The following is a 25,950-nucleotide window of genomic DNA, read 5'->3' as shown; positions in this document are numbered from 1 at the left end:
AACACAAAATACAGACCACACATGTTGAAGTTTTTTTTTTTATTATTATTATATTTTTTTCAACATCGCGAGGCAAAATAGATCAAATATGTTAGATACTCTCCTCAAGGTCTCATGACAGAAAACTCACCGAAAATTGTGTGCACCTACGGCGGCAATGGTCTAGTTACAGAGCCGACGTTTCTGCCTGCTCTGAACTCCTCTGCTCCCATCCCCTCCGCCCCCAATGACCAGTCAAATCGCAGCCTTTGCGATTAGCAGATTGTGTTATGTCTAATCGTAATTAAATTGCAAATGCAGTTAATTGTTCAGCCATAACTATTTCATTACCTATTTTTGCTAACATTCGCTTAGCCTGGCAAAAGATACCAGATACATTTTTCCAGTGTCAGGATTGACAGTGAGGCCAGCGTACTGGGTCTGTGTAAATCTCTATGCCCCAGAAATGTTGCGTTTTTTTCGCTTGAAATCACTACATTCGTACAAATCCGTCAGTCTGTGTGCATCATATAAAACGTATTTAATAAATCCAGCTTTTATTTTGGAAAGTAATTGTTCGATCAATGTTTTCCAACCTTTGTTGAGCCTTTTGCATTAGAAAAATCTCACGGCTAACCACTCAACAAAAATATCATAAAAAGTATGAAAACTGAAATAAAGATCTTGTCTGGGCTTGTATAGTTGAGCACAAAGCTGATATGTATGCAACGACTTATTCTCTTCAGTGGATGAATGGCAACAGTTGGATGGACAGGTTGATTGTACCTTATACCATCCAATGCAAGAACATTTCATTTTGCGCCCTTTAACTGTACAATGTTGGCATTGATCAAAAAAAGATATAGTTCAGATTAATGAAAAATATCTAAAAAAAATACAAGAACAACAACAATACTAATTAAATATAATGCTTTAACATGCTTCCTACTTCCAATTTTAGTCTAACTATATAAGACATAACTGATTTTTCTAAGAGTCAGCATATACTGAACCGAAAACTGTGATCACAAAATCAAGGTGCGAACAGAACCGTGGATTTTGATAGATACTGTTTATACTGATTTGTTATGGCTTGGAGTTGCTGCCAAGATGTAATTTCATACACAGAAACCAATTTTCCATTGTGAAAGTTAAAACTAGTTGCAGTCCCCCCGACATTAAAGAAAGGCAATGTATCATTGTATCTGTTATTTTGAATGAATACTTGGATAAGTATTTAACATTATGACCTTTTTTTTGACTGTCTTTAAAATGGTGAGCTCCATTTTCACTACCCATTGAAGCGCAATTGGAGGAGGGCTGAATTGCTTTCGGAGCCCTTTAATGTAAATTGATGGCGGTCGGTATCTGAGAGGCATAAAGAGGCATCAACTTTGATGTTAACGCACATGCGGACAGTAAAGTGTGAATCTGCACCAAACTGGGTGCATTTCTGATCATGTGGGCTAGGAATGTTTGAGATGGTGACTGATGTAACTGTTATCTATAATGCAAGGGGTTGACCAGTTCTCTTTGCAACCAATTTGAATAGCCCCTGTTGCAGTTGGACTGGGGGATTGTACGAATAGATTAAACGAAACAACCCAGTGGTCCATTTTCATAATTATGTTTTTGTGCCAAGCTCAACTGCTTGGCTAGCACTCATATGGAGAGCAGGACAGAAAGAGAGGAAGCAAAGAGAAATCAATAGCTTCTTTGAGAAGCGTGAGGAAGTCTGAAGACAGTCTGGCTCCCGTGGTTGCACTATAGCTTCACAAAAAGGAGAAGCTGTTGAGTGATCTTAAATCACTGTACTTGGGCCACCTTCGAGACGCTTTGTTCTCTTGGCTTTATAGAAGGTACCAGAGCCACCTCATTCCCTGTGGTGCCTATCCACACGCATACACACACACGCACACACATCCCCACACACGCGCACACACACACACACGTTGAGTGTAAACCTACATTCATTCTGTACAGCTGACTTTATGATTTGTTTGTCCTACCTTCAATTACCTCCCTGTGTCTCTCCTTCTGAGCTTGATAAAATTTTATACTGTGGCTATTATTGTCAATGAGCCCACCCTCTCCTCCTATGGCCTTCTTCATTAAGGCGTCCAGAATTTGAAGCCTGCGGAGGAGGTCAACCTGAAGAATCATGGCTCCTTGACATTTAGTACTACGAGTGGGGGGGTCAACAATCGAAGCACGGAATACTGCAATATGATTGCTAGCATTGTCTTTTGTGTTAGATCGAGTGCCTGCACTTTTCTTTCTGGTGCAGTGCGTCTGTACATTTATGGCCGCACACACGTTATTTATTGTTCTTATCTGAACTGTGTCGTCATCCGCCCCCACTCGTTATCTCATGTACAATTCTAATGTCTTCCTACTAGCAGTACTGGTTTACCTCCCCAACAGCCTGCAGCAAAATTATCATATTTATAAGCGAGCCAGCAAGATTTTTTTTTTTTTGCTGGAATATCCATCCCTTAGCCACGGCTCCAGAGGAAAAAGCACTGTAAATCACTCTTTGACAGGATTCCTTGCAAACCCAACCGTGGTTGTCAAGGAGATGACGGTGATGGTGAAGTGGGTTGCATTTTGTTGTGTTTCAAATAGCTCAGATTCTAAATTACATATCCTGGGTGCGTCACAAAGCCAGGTTAGATATTTTAGTTTTTAATAGATTACTTTTGTATGCTAAAATGCAACACACCGGGATTTCTTCTGTGTAGTTTCTAAAGAATAAATTTGGGAAATAAATTCTGATTTCAATTTTTTCATGATTATTTTTAGTATCAGTTATTAGTTATCGACTACTTTGTTAATTTTGATGAAGCCAGTAACCGTACAAAAGCCATGCTTTGTATGGTTTACCTCAGCCCGAGTGTGTGACAATTTGGATGTTGAGGCAGGTGCCGATCCTGCATCACAGTCCATTTAAACAGAGATGGGAATTCCATCCCAGGGACAGAACGGTTCGTCCGTTTGCCCATTTTGGGGACAGAGGACGAGAGGTGTATTTTTTTTTTTTTTTAATGAACCGACTAAGCAAGGACGGAAGCGGGTTTGTTTTTCGCCATTCCTATAATCGTCCCTGACTGGGTCAAGTACCGACTGACTTGTTGTGTTGTGTTCTCTTCCACTCAAGACCACAGTTCTCTTCTGCATCACCACGGAGTCTCCTTTACTAACTGCCTGCAGCAACACTGTAGAGTCCTTTTATTTTCTTTTTCCCTGCAGGTCCCTACATTAACATTGTACTCACAGGCACAGTCGGCCCTCTAGTGGTTCAACACATTTAATACCATGGATTACACCACAGGACGCCAAATTCACTGATGACTGATAGAAACACGTAATCCAGGATAAGGTATATATGGGGCATAGGAAAAAGGTGGCTAGCAATTTTGCTTTGTTAAGTCTTTCATTCTCCTCTTAAAATAACATTGCGTTATTTTGCAATAATTATTTTTATTGTGAAATAACGCAAAAAAAACTGAAAACGTATTATGTTATAAAAGTTTTGCAATAAAAAATATGTAATAATGTTTGCATTATATTGCAAAGTATTGCATTATAAAGAAATCTTGGCGTGCTCCGTTGTCTGGTGACTGGCGGCGGTTGTGTTGGCAGCTAAATGCTATCTTGGTTGACACGTAAACAATTGTAAACAATTAAATCCACTCACATACTTGCAGCTCGTAAGTGGATGTGAATCGGAAATTAACCAGATAATGAGCTTTAAATACTGTTTATGAATTGTGAAACCTCCAAGCCATCATGCACGGATGCTTTTTAAATTTTTTTTGTTTGGCGTGGGGACGAACTGGTGAAACCAGGACTGACGTGCTTTAATAGGATGAGGACGTATGGGGATGGAGGACGATTATTTTGTAAAAAAGGACAGAGGGATGACGACGGAAGGGTGCCCAGGTCGCGCACGGAGGACAGCCCGCCAAAACAGGATAAAGTGCTCATCTCTGCATTTAAATCTTCACACAGTCCGCCCGAAAAACTGCTCTAGGAGAGGCGAGCACCAATTTGCAGGGCTTTGTTAGTGTTGATAATGCATGACTCCCTCTTGTGACTGGCCCCAAGTCAGCCCTTCGATTATTCAAAAGCTCCATAATTGCATTGCTGAATAGGCAATATGTTGCGGCAATAATAGAAGACATTTCAAAATCGTTTACACGAGCAGAACATTTCTTCCCACCGCCTCCCACTTTGCCTGTGCTATGTTCATACCACATTGCACCTGCCAAAATTAGCGAGCACAATTGGTCTCGGGTTTGATAAATCTAATTGTGGGTGCAAAATTCTTCTATTTGATTGTGGTCTTCCCACAGTGTAAAATGAACTGCATGGCACTTTATAGTGTTTTGAAGACACAGTCCTGGATGTTCCCAGTTAGTAGAGCAGCTTCCATATCTGTTTGCATTCACAATAAAGTTTGCTCGCATTTTTGCACGCACAAACCTTTCATAAATCTTAAGAATCATGAAAGGTTGACTTGAAATAATTTTTTTCAACAATACCTGAGATTACACATCAACATCAGCGGGGTGTGTGCGTATGTGTGCAAGTATCAGTAAGTGTCTTTAGGCCTGAAGCAGAAAAATCAACTGTGTACTGAATAGAGCCTCTGTCAGCTACTTGTGAGTTTGTCATTTAGAGTAAAATGATGAGTTGAGTTATGCAGAGAGAACAGAGTTTGTCTCTCATGTGAGCAGGGAAAGGAAAATGGTAAAAATGACACATTGCAATCACAGTCGGTAATCAAACAACTGTTCCCTAAATTCATAAATTATGTTGTGCCTAGGTCCCTGATAGTGTAGTGGTACACACGCCTGAGTTGTGTGCGGGCAGCGTGGGATCGATTCCCGCTCAGTGACTGTGTCTATGTGTGCCCTGCGACTGGCTGACGACCAGTTCGGGGTGTAGTCTGCCTTCGCCCATTGACGGCTGGGATAGGCTCCAGCAACTCCCCGCGACCCTGTATAGGATAAGCGGTTTGGAAGATGACATGACATGCTGTGCCTATGCTAAGCAATCAAATGCAGAGAGTAGACTTTTTATGTAATATTCTTGTCTAAACGTATGAAAAAAAAAAGGTTAAGAGCCACTTTTTTTTTTTTTTTATGAAGTGGGTATACATATTGCAGGAAAAGAAAAAAGTGTCTCTTAACCTTTTTTTTTCCCTGCAATATGTATACCCACTTCATACTTACTAGTATAAAACCCAGTTAGAATAAGTCTTTATAAGTGTACCCATAAAGGTTTTTCACACTATTCTTGCTTTATATACGCCATGGATGTCTTTGGATGCAGTGGTGCCTCCGGCGGCCGTCCTTCCTGAGGCAATGTATGTACATTTTTAATTGGCATTGATTTTCCAAGGCATTGTTCACAGTAAGTAACAGTGGGTCGTCAACCCTTATTGTTTCATTTCCCCTGTTGACTCAACTGCCTTGACATGTGGCATTACTAAGTGCCTTGTGCCTTTACCTTTATCCCCTCCGGGTCATGCAATGTACGTACAGGCATATGGGACACTGCTAGGAGCTGTCAACTGGATGCCAAGGCAAGTAGAAGTACCCCTGTGTGTAGGGCTGTGATTTTTTTGCAGTCTGCATATCGTATTCTCCTGATACCTTCTCCATCCTGTTGAAACGTTGACAGACTGGTTTATTTACTCTTAGTGTTAGTATATATATAAAATCAACTTACCATGCATGTTTTTGGAATGTGGGAGGAAACTGGAGAACCCGGAGAAAACCGACGCAGGCACGGGGAGAACATGCAAACTCCACACGGGGACGAACCCACGACCTCCGAACTGTGAGGCGGACGTGCTAACCAGTCGATCACCGTCCAGCCCGTATATATATATATATATATATATATATATATATATATATATATATATATATATATATATATATATATATATATATATATATATATATATGCACACTTGTAAAAACTCAGTAAAATACTGCAACTACAAACATAAATCCACTGCGTATTTTTATGTACCTAGCATCAGCACTATAACAAGAGCAACGACAATGCTTTAATACGGTCACTAAGTGACACTTAAACATGCAACAGACACTATGGAACTATATGCACTATAAAGTGCATGAATGATACGAGCAACACAAAAACGGGGTATTTTGTGTCTATAACAATAAACGTGAGGCCACATTTTTATGTAAGTATGTTAGCAGCGTCCTCCTTAAATGTGCCAACATAACAAGGCACCACAGAACAAATATCAAGTCCAGGAATAACTCACCATAACACTTAATCAAGAGATGCTTGCCACGTGCAGAGTGGGCTTCATGCTTGCGAATGATCTGTCGCCATAGATCCATATTTCAAGTAAGTCTCCTGCTATTTTCTGTGATGCACCTTTCGTTTTCTTCTCGGTCATGGGCTCTTGTGTTGTCTCATCACTGGGCCTTTTCCCCGTTCCAAATAAATAAATAGAGTTACACGGCCGAAATTTGAAATGCAAGAGCCCATCATAGATGGATGCAACAGAGAGAATCTGGTCACTTTTCTAAATAAAGTATTTGTCATTTTCGGATAATAAATAAACCGTAAGTAATGTAATTTTTTTTTTACTCTTTCAACTGTGTGGCCCGATACCGGTCCACGGCCAGGTGGTTCGATAACACTGTTTTACATGATGCAGCCAGTTTGAGTGTCATCTCCAGTTCCTCAAAGTAATAATCATCCATAGCACATATCTTTTTAAATGTCTCCTCTGTCAGATTAAAGAAACTAGAAATGTATCATGCGGCACTTGTCAGTCCAAAAGAATACTGCAGAGACTATGTTTGATCATATTTGCCTTGAAGAAACATTTTTGCCCTTTCCCATTTATAATCACTGTTATTAATTTTGCGTCTCAAGTGTCCCAGGACAATCACTGCAGGGACTGCTGCTACATGCTGGAATTTTTTACAAATTGTGAAAGCAAATCTAAGAAGCTTTTGGGTGTGTAGAACATGATTAGATCCTGACTGATCATATTGATGTGTCAGGGGGTATGAATAATCAATGAAGTTACGCTCCTATGCTTCATGTCTGTATCAGGGGATCACTCAAGGTATTTGATAAATATGCCATGTGTAAAATAGGATTATTGGGCTGTAAAACATGTTGAACACAGCAAGGAATGAAGGCTCCTGAAAATGTAGTGCTAGCTGATCAACATTGCAGGAATTATCAATGCCCCAAACAAAACCAAAAACTAAACAGTAGTTGTTGCAATACAATGCACAATTGATGTTTTTTTTAAATAAACATTTTACATATTTTTTTTCCCCCCATGAAGGCACATCTCATTTTGGGCAGGAGCTGTGGGGGTGTGATAATGTTGCTTCCTTGTTTCCGTCTCGGCATGTTCACAAATGTAAATGATAAAATGAGCTGCATTCTCTCTGCACTCATGATGATAAATTCTGAGAGGAAACATTAATGCTCAGTATTTCAAGGCAATGCAATACTTGAGAGAGCCCTTGACGAACATAATGTGGGTTCAGGTTCATACTCCTAAGTAATACTTGCATATGCATACGATTGTTTTAACCCATTACGGACGGGAGCGATTAATTGCATTTCTACCATTAAAGCCAGGAGAGCTATACACTCTCATTTTTCTCGTCATTTTTTTTTTTTTAATCCAATTACCGGTCTCTTTGCCAATAAAATGCATCAGAATATACATGTGATGGCGTCGTGAGTTGTCGGAGGCTATCCGAAATTTTCTCGAGGAGTAATGGAGGCACAGTCGATCGCGGGAGCTCTAAGTCACGGCAGTGATGTAGACGACACGCTCGCGGGCTTTAAAGCTGTGAAAGATATATGTTCGTATACAATGACAATTTCAACGTCTTTGTAAGAGAACACCGCGTGGTAATTACCACTCAATTTTTTTAAAATTAAAAACAGTGCACTTGCACAGTGCACTTGCAGTGCATCTTTTGTAAAGATTAATAAACTTGGGCCTGTGTGAAAGTCACCTGTCTAAGCTCTCAATTTTTTGTGGGGAATTATGTTTCTATCTGCTTCAGGGATATTAATTATTTTGTAGGTGGCAAAAATGTCAGGTTTTCAAGGGTGACTCCAAAGATGACCGTATGTTTTAGAGAGATGTCTCACGAGGGGCTTCAGGCTTTAATAGGTTAAGTAATGGAATGCCAATACAGAGCAGCAAAGTTAGTCATTGTTATTTTTTATTTTTTTAATGCGAAAATAACTGACCTACTCAATTCTGCCTGGTTGCTATCGGTCATTTGATGTACCAATCACAGTAGATCTGAAGAGTTCCATCCGAATTACTGTTTCTTTTATCTTAAATGCCCGTTATACTATAAATAACTATCAATGACCAGACAGGACTGTGAGTCAACGCCTAACAGATTTAATAGCCAGAAAGATGAATACCAGGATGATTTCAGAATGAAATTGGAACGATACCAGAAAGATTGCGTACATATCCTATGTGATTTTGCTTATTATTAAACTTCTCTTTATTGCCATAGCTATGAGCCTATAATAACAAAAACGTGTTTTTTGTTAACATGGAAAAAATGACCCCACCAATCAATCATTTAATTTGTTCTGATGTAATAATTCTGTTCAATTCACCAAAGTTCCACTTTTGGAACATTTAAGATGACTTCAACAAAGCACAGAATCGTGACACAATAGCAAAGGACAACCCCGTCATTGTTGATCATTCGTCACTGTTTTTACGAGAAGAGAAGCATTGTTCGAAAGAAAAAATGATTTTTTTTTTTTTTTTAACCATTCCACATCTATTGTGGCATAAAGGTGACAATTGTCTGTTGACCAGTATTAGGATTTGCGTGTGACTAACTCCACCATTTAGGCAGGGCTGTGTTAGATTTAGGCCTCTTTGGCACACACTGTAATTAGAACTTGAGCCGATTTGTTTATTGCTGTGGCTTTTTCACTTGCCAAGCCTTGTATTCCCTATGTATTGGCACACTTAGCCCAGTTTAAAACCATTTAAGACCAAGTTTGGTACACATTGACATTTGTTTAGGCTATGTCACCCCGTCTGGGCGTGACTAAGGGAGTATATCGGCGCTGTCCTGTGAAAAACACGTATGTCCAATTTTGGGTGAGAAAAAATGTTTTCACATTAATGTGATGTCTGTAACACGGAAACACAATTTTTGTAAAAAAATAAGTAAATTGAAAAAAATGGACACAAGTGTTTTTCAGCGACACACAGCGACGATATGTACAGGGAATCATTTTGGACAGGTCAGACCTTCTTCCGCATCTGTGGCTCAACAAATCACATATTGAAAATGGTGGTTCAGTACCTTGCTCAAAGATGTATAAAGGAGTCATATTATGTATGTTTGCTTTTACAATGTTAAACAGTTCCCAGGTGTTCTATTAACATGTCCGTGACATGCTTTTGTCAAACTACTACCCCCCAAGAAAAAATGGAATTATAGTACACTTTACACATCCTTTTTCTTTTCTTACTGAAATCAGCCTGTTTTAGAATATCTCATACAAGTTGGCCCTTTGACTTTTACTTGCAGAGGCTGTGCCCGGAGTCTGGGGAAAAACATTTTAACTCAAAAGCCCATCCTAGTTAATTAACCCCCTGTGAATTAACACTTGATTGATGCCTAGGCATACATGCCAAGTCAAAATGTGTTAACCATAATATGATCACTTTAAATGTTGGACATTTTATGAGGCCGCAAGATTAAACTACCTTCAACCTTCAGTTTGTGTATTTTTACCCATACTGTTTGCTGCCTATAATGTTCAAAATGCTCAGATCTTTCATCCACATGGAAACTGTGACTTTGTACGATCTGTAACTTTTTACATACAGTATAATGGCAATAAAGGCAGACAGCTCAGACATTGTTTGATTCATTAGCCACCTTCTGTGCTCTTTGACGCAATCAGTTCAATCAATTTGCAGTTACTCTCCTCCATTTGGGTGATTTAGATAGCGTAGCAAAAGAATGCCCATCCTTTCAAATGCAGTAGAGGCCTTCATCAAATTAGAATTGAAGAGATTATTCAGGGCCGAGTGAAATGACAAAATCAATAGTTCAACGCTAAAATGAAGAATGGTCATTCGGAGGGCATCTCTCCCTTGACTGCTCTTTCCTCATCCATCTCACCTTCTCAACTGGGTTGAGCTCCTATCTCAGGAAAAAACACACACACACAAAGCAAAAGCACTTTCTTAAATAATTGCAATTAGAAGTTTGGCTGATGTTGCAGCCTTGGACCTTTTCCAGCTCCATGTTTTGGTTAAGAGGCGGTGGGAGTGGGTCTACTGGGCTTCTTTCCAGCCCCCACAAAGCTCTTTGCCTCTCACACTCACATGGGCCTATGCAGAAATAAGCACAGGGATGACACTGGGTCTTACCGCAATTAGACTGTAAATCGGACAAATGCAGAAAATATGATGTAACTTTGAGATTTTCTCACAGCACAAACTGCAGGTATGTGAATTGTTTTGACAAATTGATTTCAAGAATAGCTGGAATAGGACTTGTTGGGGAGGTCTGATAAAAACGTATGGCCAAATGCAAAACATTCTATCAAATTGTTTTCCAAAGTGATCTTCATTTAACCACTCACATTCATGTGAAAAGTGCAGCCATCCTTCCTCTCTCTTTCTTCCTCACCCACACCCACACTCGCACACAGACACTTTAAACACATCCGCACACACTCGCATAAAAGGACAGCAATCCATCAATGTGCTCATTGCTGTCATGAGGAAAGAGACAGAGCTCTAAGCCAGAGTCGTCTAACACAAATTTGATTTCGTTCAATTTGCCTCAAACAGCGACATGTGAGCACTAGCAGTGCTAATATAGACTGGCACCTTTGCTGCTAACAGCCAGTCGTTTGGCTCGCTTTCAAACACTGCCCATATTCCCACCACGGGTTTTTGTAGCATTGTACAGTTTGAAGTTATGAAAATGAACAGAGACTGATACTGTGTTGTGATATGTTGACTTCAGTTGCTCATAAAGAATACACAGGAGATGTAAAAATTTATTATTGCAGGTTTTAAACTCGTTTTTATGCCACAAACAACAAAATATCACATAATGCCAGGGGAAATGGATATCACGATTAGCCTGACCTGCAGTTAAATGGACTGCAATGACTTGTGTCTGGAATTTAAATTTTCACAACTATAAAGTGCCTCGTTACACCACCAAGTGAATTGGATCTCTCAATGGTGGTCATGCATCACAAGTGTGTTAGAAATGTCAGCTTATCGAGTTTACAATTCTTTATCCGCATTTGTGAAGTTGATGATTTGAACTTGAAATAAATCAGTATCTTGCTACAACTGAAGGCTTTATTTCATCTGGGCAATGTCTCCCAGCTTCCCCTGTACTTGGTTATTAACATACCTTATGCTTTCCGTGGTGATGCTGTTGACATTTATCTGTGCACATCATGTACGTAAGTATTACTTCAGTGGAACTCAGCGTTTGTTACATCCTTTTTCCTAGCACAGTATGACACTACCCCCTGTACTCAGACTACAAAACAGAATAATGAACAAACTGAGCATGTGCCATATTGAATTACCTTTGGTAGTCTGCACCTTAAGAAAAAAGCAGAACAGATTTACAAAGCTAATTGAAATATCACAAGGCAGCACGGCACGGTAGAGGTTCTGAGTGCAAATCTTGACTCAGACCTGCAGTGTATGGAGTTTGCATACCCCCCGTGCTTTTGTGGGTTTTTGTCCGTGTAAGGCTTCCTTTCAAAATACAAAAAAGCATGCATGATATTGATGATTAAACTGTCCATTTTCATGAATGTGAGAGTTGCCAATATGTGCCATTCAACTGACTGGCAACGAGAACCCCGAGCAAAAGCGTGGATGGATGAAATAGTGCTGATGATTTTGTGTGTTCTGTTTTTTTTTTGTCTTTCATTATTCAGGTGGCCAACTTGGCTTGCTCCATCTCTAATAATGAAGAGGGTGTCAAGCTGGTTCGAATGGCTGCTACCCAAATTGATAGCCTTTGTCCACAGGTGAGTTTTTTCTCCGTGTTGTAAAGCATTCGCACAAGCCTTGTGTTGAGTGCTTATGTCTAAAAGGCATTTGAAAAGGATACCTTTTTTTAACAAATGGAGTGGAGCTGAGACTTAAAGATTCCACGTTGGCAGAATGGGGGAGCCATCTATCAATAATGTGTAGGAGGATTTTATAGTGCTGTTTCTCAGGATGTAAGCACCAGTGGAAGTTAAAATCAATACATTGTTTCCAGGGTTAACAGTGGCCTTTTTGTCAGAGCACCCAACTTTGTGAGAAACAAAGAAGATGAGTTCGGAAATTCATATTGACACTCAAGCACAGAATTATCTCCAAATATGGGAGAAGCATATCATTTACTTTTGTAAATCTTAACCTTGACAGACCCTATATACAAGCATTAAACTTTGTGGCTGAAGAGCAATGCGAGATCATTCATGCAAGATCAAGAATAATGCATAAAGCGAGATTAAGAAATTGATATGACTTCATATATATATATATATATATATATATATATATATATATATATATATATATATATATATACACACACCACGTACACCGTATTTTCCGGGCTGTAAACTGCACCATTATATAAGCCGCACCCACTCTATTTTTAGAACATGCTGGATAAAACCTTAAATAAGCCGCACCTGTATGTAAGCCGCACCTACCTATGTTGAAAACTTTTATATTTACTGCATTTACAGAACGATTATGAACTGTAAATGTACATGTATGTACCTGAGCAGATTCTTTCCTAACAGTGCCTTTTAACACTGCAGCAACATTGCTGATTAAAACAGAAGAGAACACACACAAAATAAACACTACTTATCTTCATTTCACTGCCGACTGCTGCTCCAGTTTGTCAGCTAATGTCCACCAGACTCCACCATCTATTGTTCTACTACATTCTACATATGCACCTGTCTTGTTTTATGTTAATAAAGCCAGCCAATCTAACACACAACGTGCTAAATCAACAATAGCATTTCACATCGAAACAACAGAACAGACGTAACATTAGCCAATTGCATTCATGTGCACTTCAGGGACCTCTCAGAAAACATAAAATCAAAGAATTACAGCACCTAATGCAATAACCTAGTGCATAGTGCCCTCACCTGTTGAACACTCCACCTGCAGTTACATTCAGTTCATGGGAAATGTATTGTATTGAATTGTACTGTCATTCCGGTTAGAGCGCCCCGAGCGGTGGAAGAAAAATCCACAGAATAGCCGCACCGGACTATAAGCCGCATGGCTCAAAATCTAGGCAAAAAAGTCTCGATTTATAGTCCGGAAAATACGGATATATATATATATTTTTTTTAACTGTATACACACTATGGATTTGGCGCAAAGCATGCAACCAAACACTCATGATGACAAGATATGTTTGCTCCAGAATTGTTAGTGAAAGTGATATCATCTTAAAATTGGCATACATATTTGTATTGCACTGATGCCATCTGTTGATCACACGTCGCCACCTGTTTGTAAATAAGGCTAATTTGACTAGAACATGATGTAAACATTTAAGAATCAACATCTTATTGGGACTGTGTGATCATTTCGGTCTGGCGCAGTCCTTGGTAAGGTCAAAATTATATTGTGCTGAAGCTAAGTTTCCAGATTTAAGACGGGTGCAGTAAGAAGCGAGGACAAAGCAGTGCTGGCCTTTGGCACTGTAATGGTTATTGGGTCATGCAACGTCTCCTTAGTTTTACTGGGAGTTACAGACTTTACTTCACCTTTAGACAAAACTATGGATTCTCAAAACAAAAGCACTCAAGTACATTAATACAAGTAAAGGAAGCACATTTTATTAACAGGAAATACTAAAAAACAAAAATGCTGACCATGTAGAATGAAGGGTCCAATACTGCAGTGTCCGGAGCTAAGGCATGATCACCAATGTAACTGTGTTTTATTTCTGGCCATTTATCTTCAAAAGAAGGGGTTAAAGATTAAACTCAGCTTTTTGCATTCATTATTCGCAGTGTCTGAGCAGCAGACAGCGAGACTTGTATACTGCTTCCTTACACTGCACGCCCATTTTGGTTCTATAGTCTGAATCATATCTCTTAATATCAGTGGCAGTAACCTTTTGTAGTACCAGCCGCCCCAAAAAGACAACATTAGTGGAATTAATCCCTTAGAGGTCACTGATCTCACATAAACTAAAGTCTTGCTAAATTTGTACGAGTCTAGCAGTTATACAGACATTGTTATACAGGCATATTTCCTCCAAAAATGTTGGTTTAATTTGAACTTTTGGAGGTTCCACCATATTTGTGTCAGTGTTATTCACCACTGATGTAGGTTGGTCCTGAAAGTGCCTGAAAAATTTCCTGACTTCAAGGTTATGTATATGAGCAAACTCTTTTAGAGTGAATGAGGAGGAGGGTAAGTCCTCGGTGCCCAGACTTGAAAGACAATCTTTTGGGAAGAAACTTTCTACTGGCAACCAACTAAAACACTCGATAGACAAAGATAAAATGACAACTCATACAGAATGTGTATTACTTTCAAGGCTGCAAGCCAATGGAATTGAACAGTTTCTCTGTCTGGACAGGTTATCAATGCTGCCCTCACATTGGCTGCCAGACCTCAGAGTAAAGTAGCCCAGGACAACATGGATGTTTTCAAGGACCAGTGGGAGAAGCAAGTGCGCATCTTGACTGAAGCTGTGGATGACATCACTTCTGTGGATGACTTCCTGTCCGTGTCAGGTATATACCGGTGTAGAAGATCAAAAGACATGATTGTCATTCAGTTCCACTGACTGTTATTTGCTCCTTTTTCAAGAAAATCATATCCTTGAGGATGTAAACAAATGCGTCATAGCTCTTCAAGAGGGAGATGTGGACACTCTGGACCGAACTGCGGGAGCTATCAGGGGTCGAGCTGCTCGGGTTGTGCACATTATAAATGCAGAGATGGAGAATTATGAACCAGGCGTCTACACTGAGCGCGTGCTGGAGTCCATCAAGCTCCTGTCTGAAACTGGTAAGTACATTGGAAATGCACTCATGTATAATATAAGGTGTATTCATTGTAACCAGCAGAGCTGGGCATTTTACTACAAATTGAGCGTCTGTTATTCATCATCCGTCTGCAGCGTGGGTAGTACCCTTCCGTCGTCCGTCATTCGACTTTGTTTTCTGGGGGTGAACAAATATATATGCTATTAGTTTAAACATATGTAACAATATTATATTAATAATATAATATTTTATATTATTAATTATAATTAATATAAAATAAACGGGCGTCCATAGGCGAGTCCGACGAAACTTTAACTAGCTGTTTACTTAAACTGTTTGAAAACAAACCAAGGTTGGACAGTGCTGTGTCCCAAATAACAAGTTCCAAATTCAATGGACCCCATGAAGTTGAAAACCCCAAAAGTGGTACAATTTGGAGTTCAACCAAAATTTTCTGGAAAAATATGGCTCAATGTATACCGAATTCCAGCAATACCAATAAAATGCCGGTGGGGCCACCGTGTCTCTACTCTGCAAACAACCTTCCTTTTGCCACTTGAAATGTCAGTCATATTCAAAAGAGAAGTAGTTGTATTTCAATAAGTTTAGTTATATTTAGTTTCATTATAAAATGATTAACTTCAATTTACTTATGTTACTTTTGAAAATTCTTTATACTGTTAAGCCTTTGATGGTGAAAGTTTGATCTAACAACATATTCATTCCCTAAACATTGTCAACATTAAAATGTAAGAAAACAAAACAACTTGGACACGAAATAGCATCACTGAACATATTGTGTTCAAGGTTGAGTTGACAGTGTTACTGTGTAAAAGATATTGCCATGGTCTTGTTGCACACTGCTCCCAATGCAGCGCTGCCATTGAGTGGATTAGAAATCTTGATGCAAATTGAGTGGTTTTTGTCATTCTCCCAGAAACCTCAGTCAATTATAAACACACCTGCCTTGATGTTCAGTGTCCCACATTGATTATTTGGCTGGCATACAAACCCTGGCTGCCACCTGTTAACTCTGGTGGACCCACGGCTTTACTCAATTTATCATCTGTGATGTTTTTTTTTCCATATCATAAATGTGCAGCTTCCTTGTCAGAGCAAACTGCAGGTAACCTGAAGACTACCGCAGTCAAGGATCCACAAAGATGTTGGCATACTGCATTTTGCAGGTCCCCGTGCCAAGTAGTATACCTTTATGATGCATCATTTGTAGTGGAGGAATAAGCAAATGGAAAGAGCTGAAATGGGATTAAGCAGTTACCTGTCTGCGTGAGGCAATTCAGATTACAATCCCTCTTTTTTCAAGGCAGCCCTCCGCGCAGTTTAATTCTTGATTGTCACCCACATGTTCCTCCTACACTCCCATTATTGGCTATTCACTATATGATACTATATCTATTGTTTCCCTTGTTGCGTCCATGTGCTGGGATAATTGGTAACACAATCATCTATCCTTGAAGCTATCTGATATATTGCAAACAGCATCAGTTGATTCTCGTGCTCACACAGTCATCTGTCTGAGTCACATCTGGCACCGACACCCCCATAATAGACCTCCTGCAGCACTAGTTCGATGCTGTCACAGGCACATTCTCGTCTATTATCGCATGCTTCTCTTCATTGGATTGAGGTATTTAATTGATAAAGTACAGTGGACAGTTAAGGTTAATTTCATATGATGATAACCTTGTCTCACATTAAGACTATAAAATTCTGCTGCTGTTCCATTAATCCTCCATGACGTACCACGCTTGAGTTAGCGGCAACCCGGACTTGTAATTGTGTTCGGTGTGAATTTGCTTTTAGTTGAGTTTATCATTGTCATTATATAGGGATCTTATCTACACGAACATACAGTGCATCATCACTGTATTCCTCAGAGCTTTGACTGAAAAATACAGTATGCTTCCCCATGACATTGATTCTTGACGTTGTTCAACACACTGTCGCTTAGCACACAGCATTCTATCCAAGTGACAATAAAAGTCACATAAAAGATGCCTGAACATTTTCTGTTGGTTTCATAGCTGCACTGCACTATGATAACAGTGTATTGTCACATAAAAGATAAAAGAAGATGGGGTGTATACTTACTGTAAGTGTTATTTGCGTTTTCAGTCTGCAAAACCCAACTTTGGTTAGAGGAATATCTTTGTCCATTAAATTATCTGACAATTACAAAGCTGCTTGAAGTGGTGTAAATTGGATGATGCATTAGTTAGCAAGTCGTCCTAATTGCATGGTGTAATTGAAATGGTCCGGCAGAGAAATAGTCAACATGATTGTCCCATGTTGGTTCTTGGATTAAAGAAATAAAATAAAAATACTTTCTGCTTCCTCGTCTAAGTTTAGTGGTTCTAGGTGGGGTGTTTTTAAGGGCTACAATGCACAATTGATCTGGACCATGAAGCACTTATTGATCCTCCTGAACTTTTGCTTCCTCGTTCCCTCAAAGACCTGAAGTCTATGGATTTGATCACAGTCAAAGGGAAATCTATAGCTGAGGGAAAGATGATTCAATGTAGCTGAGTAAAGGAAAAGGGTGCAGGACCGCACACTTTTAGAGGGTACCAAGTCCAATTAACTCAACTCTTCCAGAAAATCAATAGCTGTCACCAATGATTTCGCTAAGTGTTTCGAGCTTTTTGTGGAATTCATTGATGTGATCTCCCCCCCCCGCCTCCCACCATTTCTTTGTGGTGTGCATGCTTCAAACATTTACTCTGGAACATCTAGTATCTGCCATGTAGACGAAAACATTGTGATGGATTTCTTAATTTATTAGACAATCGTAGTTAAACCAGTGTCTTAATTAGTTACCTTCAAGGCATTTTGGATAATTTTATGCTTCCGACTTTAAGGGAACACTTTGATGAACACCTTGAGAGCCATGACCTCAATCCCACCCAGCCAGGCCCTCGTTCAGGTCCAGCGTCAGTGACCTCTGACCTCACAAATTCACTTTGAGGTTAATCATGAAACATTCCCATAGAGACACACACTAGAATAGATCTCAGGAGACTTTTCACCAAGCCCTAACAATCTTACACGTCCTTGAATAACCTGTGACATGCAAGTCCAGACTGTTGCATGACCAGCACATGCGGCTTCATCTGCTGAAACTGGCTGTTCGCTGCTCCATTTGGCCCCAATTCAAGTGGACTGTATTGTGAAAAAGTGTAATGTCCTTACTCGACATGTCCCACCCCTCCAGATGGCAATTGTTTGTGGATGTTATGCTTCATAAATAACCTTGTTGCCATTTAAGGGACGTCCCTCACCCAGCCTGTGTGTACATAGCTATGTGTATGTGTGGCTGGTTGTCATTTAATTGCGTGTTTGTTTACGTCCACAACTACTTGTCCATCTTTGTGACAAGGCTCACATCAACACCAGGACACTTATCACAGCTGCCTGACCTCTGACCTTGTCTCAATTTGCTCATCCTTCTCTCTCATATATTGAGTGTGATCAGATTAATGGGCCGGCCAAATACTGGCAGCCAAGGCACACAACTCTTGTGTGTAAAGCTGAGCCATAGATTCCTGACAGACAATCTACACATCAGCCCAGGATTGAATCGTGTCCTTGAGAGGAGGAGAAATCAATAGCTTAATGGGAAAGTGGTTCTGGTCAAACTCTTCCTTTCCCAGCCTCTTCCACCCTTCTTCTTACAAGACACTTTCCTGCCAACTACTGTAACTTCCCATGTTTAAACTAATCTCCTCTACAAAAAGAGGTCGGCACATTTTAAAGTCAATCATTAATGTGGTGCGTGGAGAGGATAGATTAAAAAAAAAAAAGATATATGGCCTAACTTAGTGTGCCATTTCTAGAGGTGGGGTTGCATTACTCCTAGTTATTACGTTGGGGCATGTTAAATGGGATTTAGGCAGGATTTTATAGTGAGTAAAAACACATATCCTCACAGTGGCTCACACGTCATGCATGTACATTTTGTGATCATTGCAACAGAAGGAAAGCCATTTCATACTGTCTGTTACCCCAGAATGTTCAAACATGTTGGAAGAGCAATGCTATGTAGAGAATATGTTTAAACCATATGTAGGTGATATTTGTTAAATATACTTTTTCTAAATATTGAATTCAGTGGCAAGTAGTATGTGTCAAGCATGCGTTCAAAGCAAATGGTTATTCTCAAAAGACCCTCGCACTCTGCACGTCTTTTGTGTTTATATTGCTCAGATGGATGAATCTGTCTTGAAGTTCATATTTGTTTTTATATTACTCAGGAAAGTTGTTTTAGTCGAAAAAGGAACGTCATTTCACAACTTGGTTGTATAGGAGAGGCCTCTTAAACAGCACCATGTTTATACTAGTCAGTGTTTTATTAATGGGGGAAACATGTTTCTTATTAGTGACATTATGTTTCTGTTCTAATGTCTCTGAATGTCATGTTTTCACTGTGTGAAATTTCAGGAATACAGAACTGTAAAATCATACAAATATTAAGTATTGAATGCATTATGGCAGCCCGGAGAGTTACCATGGTGGTTAGCACGTCTGCCTCAGTCAGGAGACCAGTGTTTGAAACGCTGTTAGAACTTCTCTGTGTGGGGTTTGTCTCTTCACCCTGAGCTTGCCTGGGTTTTTGTCCAGGTACTGCGGCTTCATCTCATCTTCCAAAATCATGCATGTTGGGTTCATTGAATACATGTGAATGGTTGTTTTTTCAACAGTATGTGTGCTGTGATTGACTGTTGACCAGTCCATGGTTTACCCTAGCTCTCACCTACAGTCAGCTGGGATAGGCTCCAGTTACCTGTGACCGAAATGAGGACAAGCAGTATCGGATTTTTAAAATGTTATTTGGTCCGTGCTGTATTTTGTTTCAGTTGGGTTCATTTTTCTTCCTGGTTGCAATGGTCTTTATAGGTTGTTCAGTTCATAAACCTGTTGGTAAGTAATAAAGCATTTTTCAGGGCTAGCAATGTAATTTTAAGAGACTCCATATGCACCAAGTGATACAGCCAAAAAATTGCCATGCACTCAGAACTGATGCTTATGTGATTGCATTTGCAATTCACTACCCAAACTCTGTTCGTGTGGAGTTGAGGATTAGGTAAAAAAAAAAAAAAAGAGTTAAAAAAAATGGGTTGTGCTATTTAGAGCTTGTTAAACACCTCACAGGGGCACGCCATCTCTGCACTAGAGGTTCTTCATTGTTCTTGCATAACTTCCTACTTTAAACTGTGCCTAAGCCTGGAGGGTGAAAAAATCCATTCCTACGTGGTCACATTTAATTCCCTTCATCATTTCTCAACCGGAATGAGTGAAATTGCTCCTTACCATCAGCAACCTTGCTCATTAAGAGCTTGCAGAACATTTAAATATTTCTATTTAAAATGCCTTCCCAGCAATTCCCAAAAGCCTATTTTACGCTGCTCCAGTAAGTGGATTAAACTAAATTAAAAATGAAGAAAGTGAGAGATTTTGTGGTGCCTTTTATGTTTGTTGAAACATAGTTTACCGCCAAAAGAGGTATGCCTCAGATATGTACACCTGTAATGCTAGCTGACTAATTCATTCAGTTCATTCATCTTCGGCGTAGACAAAGTAAAGATGAATACAATCACATACATTCATGTGCAGGATCACTCGTTGAGCTGCCAGGCTTCTTTGTTGTCAACTCTTTTAAATCCCTATTAAAACTGTTAATGTTTCTAACAACTTTTACAAAACACTGTTCTGTTATCTCTTAATAGGAAAAAAATATGCTTGTGAAAACACCATTTCCCAAAGTAGCCTACCTTATATACAAGAATAAAAATGATGAATGAACTTATACGTGGAAAATCATTGATTAATGGTCAGATGGAGGGAAAATCGGTGAACTTTTTTTTTTCTATTATTTAGAAGCAATAATAGATTACTTTAAAAACGTACATTTGTGAAAGTGCATATGGGTGTGAGTGTTTATGTACTCCACCTCGCTGGTCCATATTTGAACAGAAACAGTGACTCAACAGCGCTTTGGAAGCCTGTTCACAGCCTGGTCCCTCACTGAAATCTGTCTGCCAAGCAACATCAACTCAGTATTTTCCTCCCCGCGCTCTCCGTGGCCATTGAAGCCTCGCCGCGATTAATAGACTAATGACGGACTACTGACGAATGGCGGACTAAATAAAGGGGCTTCTGTCTATGCCTAGTCTGTCTATTTTAAATTTTTTCCCGTCAGCAAAACGGGCGTCCGTCAGTGACGGATAGACGGACCGGTCCACCACATAGGCGGAACGCTGAGCTCTGACATTATACAATAATATTTTACTGTAATTAGGCATTTTTAGGTCACGAAAAAGTACAAAACAATAATTTTGTACGGAATTGGGTTGATGTAGGTCATGAAATAAAGTACTTCAGCCAATCGGCCCTCTCCCCCCAATGAATCTGTTATATCGAGGTACCACTTTTGTTGAGTATTCTTGTGCGGGAGGTCATCCTCTACCTTTTTTTTTTTCAAAGGAGTATATTTAAGATGGAACAACTCTGAAAAGAAAGGACCTTTAAGGTTATGCTTCATAACTCAGATTAACGAAGTATTGTGGCTAATGTCCGTTATGTTTTTCTTTTGTATCACCAGCCACCAGTGCTCTCCATTTGTTCTATACAATTTCTAATTTCAGCACTATTCAATTGAACGCATAACAAGCAAAGCCTCCACCACCTCTCACCGACCAGTTTTCTATAGGCATTTTCTTTCACTGCTTGGCCTTTGTTCTGCTCAAAATGTGTTGACCATTTTTCCTTATTGGCCTTGTGATCTGACAGGCTAAGTGGGCGTATTTCCTTCTTTGCACTAAATGGCACACAAGCCTTACAAGTGTTCCACACAAACAGGAAACTCCTACCAGCATCGTACACACAAGCACACCTGCAACTGACAATTGAGTGCCAAAACATGAGTGCTATGTTCCAGTGGCATTATCCTCTACCATAGATTTAATTTTCCACAAAAGAGGATGAACTGCGGTGTGGTAATTTCACGATGTTAACAAAAAGGAGAAACCGTGTCAATATACTATAATAAACTTCACCCAGTTGTAATTGTTTGTTTGTTTTTTGGAGAGTTCTTGCATAATATTGATAATAATGTGGAGACTGCTGAATAAACAATCACCATTGCCTAGAAAAAGCCTTTCATAACTCACTTTCTTTTAGCTGTTTATTCCAATTGTTTCTTTAGAACTCACCCTCAGCTTTATACTTCAATCAAATTGTGTGTAGAAGACATTGTGTCTTGAGTTAAAATGTTAGGATGGCAGGTCAACATCCTTTTAAAAGGTACAGGTGCTGTCTTGTGACAGATCTTTGCTTCTGGTCTGCATCTGATTTGTGACTGCAAGGTTGTTATTTAAAAATTGTCATCGGAGGTTGTGTTATGCCAGTTTTATTTTGTTCGGTGTGGCTATTTTTACTGCATAGTACAGAGTCTCCGTGTTCGAGTGTCTATAAATATTCACCCTAACGAAATGCATGATACCATTACTTAAATTGTCGGCACTCATTGAATGCAAAACAACATTTTAGACTATATGGAGAATGATACACCCCCTCTCTGCTGAGTTTCTTAATCTTTTTTTCCCCACTTTCTTCCTAAAGTGATGCCTCGTTTTGCTGAACAAGTGGAGGTAGCAATCGAGGCGCTGAGTACAAACCCGCCACAGGCCTTTGAGGAGAATGAATTCATCGATGCATCCCGTTTAGTCTACGATGGTGTCCGAGACATCAGGAAAGCTGTCCTCATGATACGGGTATGTCACTTTGCTCCTCTAGAAGTCGATGTTTTTGTAATATTATGACCTTACCCTCATAAATGTATGTGTTTTTTTCTGCCATTCATTTTTTTTCTTTAAATAACTATAACTCTTAATTTGCCGTACGGCTGTAATACTCCATCTGACTTGCTAGAAAAAAGTAAAGGCCTTTTTTTTTTTTTTCAAAATCAGCGTTTAGGGACACATAAATCCATCTCTGATTGAAATGATCTGGTAAACAGTGATTTTCAAAAACAGATGTCAGTCCTTCTGAAGCAATCCATACTGTGTAAGACATGTTGTTCACAAAATTATTCTCTTCTGAACTTATTTATAGGTAATTGCATATATTTATGAGTGTGGCTGTATTTATAGGCATCATATTGTCTCCTGGGTTGGGATGAATAACATTTCAACCCCGACAAATATCACATTAATAGATCTCATTTCAGAGACGTCACATCCGTGCAATAAATCTTGCAGGTCATTTAACTGTGTATCACAATAAGAAGGATGAATAACAACATGATCGTCGCAGTTCTACTAGCTCATACTCTGAAATGAAACTATCTGCATTCTGTACCCGAGCTGGCTCTTCTCTAGTCACCATGTAATTCATTTATTCAACTTATGCAGGCTGGAAGCTTTCCCGGTGCAGCTCATGAAAAAAATCTAATTATGGAAAATAATTTGATGCTGGTAAATAATGTAAAACAGGCAGCTTTGAACTTCCGCAGACCAGCTGGATTCATAATCCCATCCATGTTCAAATTCTTCCTACGAGGAAACAACTTTCTCTGTTGTCAGACTATCACATCGGTAAAAAAGTCCACGACAACTGTAATGCTTTTATGAGCAAATATTGTTATAGGCCTTATTTTGCTCCCACTTAAGCTGAGAAAAAGCTCCTTAGGATTTTTTTATTATTATTATTACTGCGCAGATCTTATGAGCTGCCATTAGATTAAGAAACCAGTTTGCCACAGTATTTAGAATTCTGAGGTAGGTTTTGAGAAGGGGATAAAAGTATAATGAAAGTTCTGAAAAGCACATTTCTGCCTTTCCTCATGTTGGTGCACATGCACGTAATCGAGTAGCAGGAAAATACTCGTAAATTAAATGTAGAGCTGTATGGAACAGTGTTTACACTGTTTCCCAAGGCTATTACTATTTGCCTTGTCTGTCCAAGCAATAAGATAAATAACTCCATTAAATACCCATTAAGGCATGGTTTCAAAATGCGGTGAGGCCAAAAAAATATGAAAATGGGCTGGCTATTTATAGTGCCTAGCAAGTGTTTTAGACCACCACCCAAACCATGTTTAATGCAAAATTATCATACTCGTAACAGAAAAAAAAGTTTTCGTGTTTGAATGTTTCACTTAATGTCTGACTTCTCAGAGAAGTCAAATGAGCCAGCTCAACTTTGGGTATAAAAAGGCAAATTTGGGTTAAGATCCCTTATTTGTGTTCATTATAAAATGTAGCAAGCTCATTGAAAATGTGAGTCGCATCGTGATGCATCATGATGTTAGACGGGTTCTTGTTTTAACGGCAGGTGGTCTCATAAGTTTTTGACCGTATCTTCAAATATTTTCATATTCTCAGCATTCACACACGTTTCTTACATTACGCGGCAGTGTTTTTGAAATGTTTTAATCCATTACAATGTGTCTCCCAATTGTATAGTCCCAAGTTTAACAGTAGAATCACCTCATGTACCCTCAAGTTAGGGATCAGCAGGTGATGATGTGTGATTATACAACACAGTGCAATGTCACATTACATTGCTTTGCACGCCGTGGCCCATTTAAATTAATGAGGGGGCAGCGATTTTTTTCATGCAGTTCTAATGTCCTTCTAGACATAGTATTAGTCATCTATTGAGGAGTTCTGGCTGATGCCTGGCTGCTTCTGAAACAATTTCCACATATTTTAAAGCACTAACTCTGCCATTTATTGGCATCAGATTCCGTTCATGGTTTGTTTTTGCCTTTGGCATTCATTTAATCAAAAAATATAAGCAATGGACCTAGTTTGTGTTTGTGTTTTTTAAGGGAAGAACATCATGTGAATGCATACAAAAGGATTCATGTACCGTTTCGGCCATTTGTAAATTACGTTTTAACAAATATCAAAAATCGACAATGTTATTACTTAAATGTAAAAGCAAGCAGTCTTAAATTCAATGACAAAGGCGTAGGTTTTTTTAAATTTTTAAATGAGTGTACACATTTTTCAAAGGTTAAAAACTACAAAAACAACACTAAGTTTGATAATAAGTGATGATGACATGTTGATTTGAATACTGCTCTCACATTCTTCTTAATACTCATGTCATTCTTATGGACAAACTGTCAACAAAACAATAACAAATAGTGAAATACTGTATCTGTGCAGAGTTCATCATTTGGGTCTCTTTGAACATATTTTTGGTGAAATTTGCTGCGATCCAGAGCAATATGCAGTCTTCAACTGGCACAAGTTTTGTGAAACTTTAGAAGTGTTTTTCTTTCCGTTATATTTGGTTTGAACTCACAAAGAGTTGTACCAACTCGGGAGAACACAATTTGAGACTTTCCGCCGTGTAAGCAATTACATAAGAAAAATAGCAATAGTTTATATAACTGTGTGGTGTATGTTGTCTGTAGGGATTGATAATTTTCTTTCTTTCTCTGGTGATTGTCACAGACACCAGAGGAGCTTGAAGACGACTCTGACTTTGAACAAGAGGACTATGATACTCGCAGTCGGACCAGTGTCCAGACTGAAGATGATCAGCTTATCGCTGGACAGAGTGCTCGGGTAAGTAAACTTATGCTTCCTCAATTATTGTGCCACTCAATTGAATAAATATTCCCTTTCTAGGCATGGGGGAAAAAAAGCTAAATTTGTTTAAATAACGCCTGGGCAAAAGTGACTGAGCATAATTCAAGTAACAGCAACTATTTCCTGGCAATTAAATTATTCTTCCTAGATTCAGTTACTGCGTATAAAGGACAACATCAATATATCCTTACAAGTGTGATTATTTCTATTACACACTATTCAAAAATGTCATATATAAAATCGCATTCATCAACAA

At 39.1% G+C, this 25,950-nt stretch overlaps 1 protein-coding gene across 2 annotated transcripts in view; it reads left to right on the top strand.

The window, feature by feature from the left end:
• Positions 1-25,950, top strand: part of ctnna2 (catenin (cadherin-associated protein), alpha 2) — a 246,859-nt gene that overhangs the window by 192,272 nt on the left and 28,637 nt on the right. For both annotated transcript variants that reach the window (XM_086034022.1, XM_086034023.1), the window contains 5 exons: positions 11,983-12,075; positions 14,661-14,817; positions 14,894-15,094; positions 22,711-22,862; positions 25,557-25,670. In XM_086034022.1, the coding sequence (XP_085890148.1) occupies positions 11,983-12,075; positions 14,661-14,817; positions 14,894-15,094; positions 22,711-22,862; positions 25,557-25,670 (717 nt within the window). The remainder of the gene's footprint in view (positions 1-11,982; positions 12,076-14,660; positions 14,818-14,893; positions 15,095-22,710; positions 22,863-25,556; positions 25,671-25,950) is intronic.

This window comes from Filicampus tigris, chromosome 6 (assembly GCF_054856515.1).
Source record: "Filicampus tigris isolate MCC_2025a chromosome 6, RoL_Ftig_1.0, whole genome shotgun sequence".
Lineage (NCBI taxonomy): Eukaryota > Metazoa > Chordata > Actinopteri > Syngnathiformes > Syngnathidae > Filicampus > Filicampus tigris.
Note: the sequence above shows the minus strand (reverse complement) of the source record. Positions and strands in the feature narration are given on the sequence as shown.